This window comes from Salvelinus fontinalis, chromosome 37 (genome assembly GCF_029448725.1).
Source record: "Salvelinus fontinalis isolate EN_2023a chromosome 37, ASM2944872v1, whole genome shotgun sequence".
NCBI classification, from domain to species: Eukaryota; Metazoa; Chordata; class Actinopteri; order Salmoniformes; family Salmonidae; genus Salvelinus; species Salvelinus fontinalis.
Window position 1 is genome coordinate 26073212 of NC_074701.1, and position 6623 is coordinate 26079834.

The 6623-nt window shown below is 39.6% G+C and overlaps 1 protein-coding gene across 2 annotated transcripts; it reads left to right on the top strand.

Annotated features, from left to right (window-relative positions):
- Window positions 1-1769: 1769 nt before the first annotated feature.
- On the top strand, window positions 1770-4420 carry LOC129836439 (protein phosphatase 1 regulatory subunit 3C-B-like). 2 transcript variants are annotated; one of them, XM_055902613.1, is made up of 3 exons: window positions 1770-1964; window positions 2411-2688; window positions 2770-4420. In XM_055902613.1, the coding sequence occupies exons 1-3, from the start codon at window positions 1951-1953 to the stop codon at window positions 3384-3386; spliced, it is 909 nt and encodes a 302-aa protein (XP_055758588.1). In that variant the 5' UTR covers window positions 1770-1950; the 3' UTR covers window positions 3387-4420. The 2 variants fall into 2 exon arrangements, with proteins under 2 accessions (XP_055758588.1, XP_055758587.1); XM_055902612.1 differs by having other exon boundaries at window positions 1771-1964; window positions 2411-4420.
- Window positions 4421-6623: the final 2203 nt, after the last annotated feature.

Genomic DNA, 6623 nt, shown 5'->3' on the forward strand with positions numbered 1-6623 from the left:
TAGAATAGGCTACTGAGGATGGAGTCATCATTTCATTCACCTGTAGCCTAATCTGACTGACTATTTTTGTCAATCTAATGCGTTCTAACAACTGATTGGCAATTGCGATAGAGCTTTGATAACTTCAAATTCAATTAACTTAACATGGCCATTAATAATTGCATAATAACACAAGGCTAGAACAACAAACTGAAGTTACATGCTTTTTATTAAATCCGTTTCCCAGCTCCAGGTAGGCTACACAAGTGGCACAAATTGATTTGCGATGATTCTAGTGATATCATAATTTAAACATATTTATTGTATGAAATGGTAACCTACAGTAAGTAGCCTACAATGGCATACAGTATAAGTTAATATATGATGTCCAACAGATGCAAATGTATCGTTATCCACATTTAATGTCACTTTCATAACAGAAGCATGCCAGGGAGTTCCATAACTTCCATTTACAATTTCAATTTGCGCAGCCTCAAGACCCAAGAACAAACACTTTGTTTGATACCGTTTTCCATAAGCAAAGTAGATATTAGAATGGAGTTTAAACCACATCCAAGTGAATTTATCTAATGCACCCAAAGTTGTTTTCAAGTGCTTTGCTGCCATTATTTCTTGATGCGCATTAGTTCTAGTGTGTGAATATGTTTTATGGAAAAATAGGTGTTTCCATAAAGACGATCTAAATAGCCTACCTACACTGGACTTGCAGAGTACTGCTCTGACTCCTCTCACTCACCTGACTCAGCCAATAGTAGACCGAGCTGCCTGCTGCAGCGCTTTCTCAACACACACACACACACCCCTTTAGGCCCTCCCCACCACTCACTCGCTCGCTCGCTCACTCACTCAGCAACAGCCTGCCTCACTGCCTGATAGTCAGCAGCAGTGGGTCACAGTGAAATCTTTTTTTTCAATAGAGAAGTGCCATAGCTGCCGCGGTGCAACGTAAAAGTAGCCCCAAAACCCGCAACCCATGACCAATGCATTTTTACGTGACATTCTTTTTAAAGTAGCCCAATTTGCAGGAACACTGCGTATATGGCAACCCTGCTTTATGGACACTGTAGCCTCAATTTAGTCTAGAATTTAAGGTAGGTTTGGTGACCAGCGTGACTATAATATTATCTGTTTACTGTTTGAAAGTGGCTTTAGATCTTATATCAAAGAGATTCAAATCGATTAATTTAACTTATGACCATGGCCCAAAACCAATTGAGCCAGTAAATACACTTTAAATAGCACTCTTGCAAACAATTGATAAAAAGAAAATCCCCAAATGACCTTTAAAAATGCACTTTGATTTTATCTCTAGGGGAGATAAAATAATTAAACTGAGATTTGATCAAATAATATTTTTGTTCACCTAAAATACATTCCTCACTTCTGTCACCATTCATATGTTTTCATTTTTAAACTCTCTGATTCAGAAGAGTTGGGTTAATGAGGAAGACACATTTCAGTTGAATGCATTCAGTTGTACAACTGACTAGGTATCCCCTTTTAAACACATTAACCAGAAATAGTGAATTGGCTGCAGCATATCATCAATACCAGCAGAGGTCTACAATGATTCTCAAATAGAAAGTGTCAGTATGAGGAATCCAAACTGGCCCCCCTCAAATGCAAAACTCCATGTGGATTGGCTAGAGATCAAGACATATTTTCTCTGATTGGTTGAAGCTAAACTCCTCAGATCTTTCATTGGTTGTGTGAGAAACTATGTGAGCAAAATATGCAAATTGCCTCGAAATGGCAGTTGAAATCACTGGCTCTCATGCATTGGGAGACTGAACTGCAGAGAGAGCAAGGGGGGCATGCCTGCTCAACACTACTGACTGCAAGTTATGAATTCATGACAAGATACTTGAACAAAACTAGTTATTACAGTACATTTTAAAGCATATCTTGTTCATTCATCTTTGTCTTGGAACCTCTCTCTTTGTTTTTCAAATGAGTGCCACGAGGTAAGGATCATTGTTTTGTTTTTTAATGTAGCCTTAAAGTAGATGTTTGCAGTTCAAGGCAATAACTAATTTGGATGAGTTTTAATTTGTAAGCAGAATAAAATCCTGTATTGATCATTTTACAAAGTTTTTGGTTTTCATTTAGATTTTAGGAATAGCATGATCATGTGAGCTGAACAAAAATCTATGTTTGGCAACAACTTTTCTGGTGAAGTAGATGTTCTTCCAAAAATGTTCACTGCCATGTAATATCATGAAATTAAAAAAAAAAACATTTAGTAGGTACGTAACGGGGCCCCGTTACGTACCTAGACATTGACTTGCATAATATAGTGAAGTGCATAATGAACACATTTAAATGAACACATTCGAGGACCTCAAAAAACCAGAAGAAAAAATATTGAAGGACTTTATTAAAATACATTATGTTTGTTACCCTTCCTCAGGGTCCTCCACGTATTAAATTCATCAGCAATGCCGGTTCCTGTTATGCCTGTAGACATCGCTATGCGGATGTACATCACACACTCGCCACCTCTCCGGAGCTTCCTCAGTTCCCATGAGGACTTGAGGGCCAGGAACCGGGCAAACCACTACAAGCCCCTACGGCCCTGCATCAGCTCCCAGAGGCCCCTGGAGGCCCCCAGTCTGGTCTGGAAGAGCCCCAAGACAACCATGAAGACCTCAAAAGGCAAGAAGAGAGTGGTCTTTGCCGACTCCAAAGGTATGTCCCTCACAGCCATCCACGTCTTTTCAAAGTTTGATGAGGAGCCCGCGCTGTCCAACTTTCAATTTGACCTCATAGACCTGGAGAATGCCACCATGGAGCTGAAGATCAGCACCAAGCGAAGCCTGGCGCTGGACTTTCCCCAACCCGCTGCAGACTATCTGGCCTTCCGGAACCGGCTGTTGAAGAACTCTGTGTGCCTGGAAAACTGCACACTGCAGGATAAGTCACTCACGGGCACCGTGAAAGTCCGAAACCTTGGCTTTGAGAAATCTGTCCATGTCCGGGTAACTGTTGACTCATGGAAAACCTACACAGACATTGACTGCACCTTTATGAACAACGTCTACAGTTGCCAGGACACAGACACATTCGCCTTTGTCTTCAAACTGCCCCGTTACGTACCTCCTTATAATAGAGTCGAATTCTGCATATGCTTCAAAAGCAAAGACCAGGTTTTCTGGGACAATAATGATGGGAAAAACTACGTTCTCAAACCAATTGGGTGGAATGGAGAGGATGTGAAAACACTGCCCAAAACCCCTGCTGAGCGTAAGAAACCAGAAGAGCACAAGAACTCCAGTAAACTACTGGAGATGGGGTTTGACCAGTTTGGAAGTCCAAGCTCATCAAGTGGACTCTTTCTTGGGTTGCAAAGCTGGGGACGAATTGAGGATGGTGCCAACTACTGGTGAAATTAGGGAAGACTTTCAGCTACAGTGAATAGTTATAACAGGGATAGACTTGGAGCAGAGGGATAGCTGTACTAGTGACATAACTTATCTTAAAATGTCAAAAGCTGCTTTGAATGCAATGAAGCACATCAAGAAATAAAAAGTGTATGGAAATATGGACCATGGCTAGTTTCTACTGCTATTTGGTTACCATAGAGATACTTTCTTAATATGATCAAAGAGACGGAGGCAATTGATTTTTATGTTATTTTACATGTGATTCTTGTGTAAAGTAAGTTAGTGCCTTCTCAATATCCTGCCTGTTATAAAACAAATACCCATTGAAATTGAAGTTTGACAATCTGTAACCTGGTATAAGCCCATTTTCAGGGTTGGAATTTACTAAGCAAATGCACTGATAAAGAGGAACTTCCTGATTTCCATACATACAGTATGTGGTGGGATTGGACCAATGGGATGTCCTTCATATTGAAGGGTAAGAGTGGAATCATCCATCTGTGAAAAAATAAAATACAAATGTATATGAATTTCTCAGTAAATAAGGCAAATGATAAAATGCACCTTCAACATCCTTTGTATCTTCAAAATATATGTTTTTATTCAAGACTCGTGTCATTTGATTTCTCAACATTGCTGTCTCATGTATCTCTTTTCAAATGCTTATTATTGTATTTGATGCAATGTGAAGTTGTATTGATAAGATACAATCAGGAAATGTAATTATCACGGCCTGTTGTCTCATACAGGAGTTACTGCTGGTATGTTTTTCTTTCCCAATAAGTGCCATGATAAGTCAGTATTACAGAACTGTGCCTTGTGGTGGACCTATTCTATGTTTAACTGGGCTCTATGAATGGTGATTGTTCTTATTCCTATAAGTGTAATTCTGGTGCGAGTGTTGAGCAGTGGTGTGGCTGAAGTATGTATGTACACTATTTTATTACTGTGAAAAAAGGTTGGTCATTGTGCTCTTGAATGTGTGCTTGAAGTGTATGCGATCCTTTTAGAAATAAAATGTTATATTGTACAAAACATTCATGATCCCTAGTCACTTTTTCATCACCTCTTGAGGGGTATGCCACAACGCAGGGACTAATAATGGCAAAGCTCTCTTCGTGTCACTGACACGTTTTAAACAGCTGGCTCTGACTGTGAGGCAACGGAGAGGGTTGAAGTCATACCCCTACTACAGACTCCATTTTACACCTTGGTCTGCAGCATGACAAATAGTTGGCTGTTGACCGCTCATGCCGGAGGAGTGCTGAAAGGAAACTCCAGTCTTGCGACACCTTGGTGTTAGAGCAGTGTGGATACACACAGCTGGATATTACATAGCTAGTTCATACAATAGTGGAGCCTTCAAGTTTCAGTGTGGCATTGGTTATTACATAAATAACTTCATACATTTACAGGGGAGAAGGTGAACCAAGTTATATTCTCATCCTTCTCTTCTTTCAGAGGTAGTGATATGCCCATGCATTTTTTTGTCAGTGGAATGTAAATTAAAGTGTTCTCTGACTCCAGTCAGTTTCCTGTGCAGAATCATACCCAGCAGGACACATATTAACTCCTCTGCCTCAACAGGAAGAACCCCCAGGATAAGACTGCTCACCAGCCCCTGATTGATACCAATATCCTGATTCCTCCTGATAAACAACAGTCTTTGCATTATGGAGGATGACACAATAAAATATCTTCCTGCAAACGGCATTACTGTAAAAAACAAACACGAGAAGCATTCACTACTGTATATCATATCAGACTCGCCTTGAAACATCCAGTAAACCGCACATGTCAGTCGGTCAAACATACTGCAAGTGAAATATTAACAGAGCACTGACGACTACTTGAGGTTAACCTGACAGAAATCATGCAATAAGAACGCAAAAGCAATGGACACCTCCCATTTAAAGATGTAGGATCTTAATTTGATCAGCCTGTTCCAGTAGAACTTTCATGCAATGCAGGGCATTTGAAACTTGTGGTGTATTTGAGGTTCAAAAAGGCTTCTGAAGTCTGTAATTTCTATTTTTTCTTACATTTCAGACTTGAACCAACATAATAATTCACATTTCCTGTTGCTGCCGGATTATTTTCCTGCTGTAGCAAACTGGCTCAAATTACAATCCTACATCTGTAGTATAATATGCTAAAAACAGACCCTTTTAAGGTAATCTTTCCCTGGGACTAGGTGCATGAAAACAAAACAATAGTTGTGTGTTTTGAACAGAGGTCCACAACCAATACAAATATAACCTACATTTTCACCTGGTGAAGGTTTTTTGTCCTGTGGGTGCAGGAGACAGTCGTTTTATTGATACAAACAGTTTTCATAAGGAGTCCTCAAGGCACAATTTTATGCATCTAATTTGATTTGTAAATTGTATTTTTGAACTGTTCCAGCTAATCAGTTGGACATAATTTGTTTCATCATACTGTGAACCAAGGAGCATTTGCGTGCTCTACTCAGTGTTATCTATGATACAGGTTAGTTAATGATAATCTCACAAGGCACATGAACCCACACACCATTCAATTGCAGATATAATAGAAACATATAGTTAACATGAAGTTCAGAAACACAGCACTAAAACTGAAGGTTTACAATGGATCACACCTACAAAATGTACCTAGACCAGGTGTGGATGTTGGTATTTACTACATGCTGTGTTTTGCCATCATCCAGACATGAAAATAGCATTGTGGTGGTTCATAACAAGGGGTGGGAGGTTGATAAGAAGAGATTCATTATTTTCTCTGAAATTCTGGTGGAACCAAAATACTATTTTGTTTCATAACTTTACAAATAAAAATTTGTGTTGAACAGAGAACTCACTTCTGACAATAATAGGCAAGGAATTCTATCCAGACATATTGTTCCATCCAGTCTGTTCCAAGGAAAACAACATAATGACAACGATAAATGACCAAGGTCAAATAAAATACAATTGTATTTGTCACATGCTCCGTAAACAGGAGTAGATGAAAGCCTCGTTCACATTACCCATAAGCACTCTGTTACGTTGCACCGAATGTCTTGCATTTCAATGGGGACGTCCATAATGGAGTGGAAACGCAACGCCACCTTGCGGTGGAAGGCTCTGTTGTGAAGACTGACGCCGCATACTTAGACATTTTTCAAATTTGCGTCATCTTCAGTCCAGCCAGAGTCCGTCAAAGAACAGAAGGTTACCAAACCACAGAAGAACGTGAAAATGTGTTTTTTTTATTGCTTTA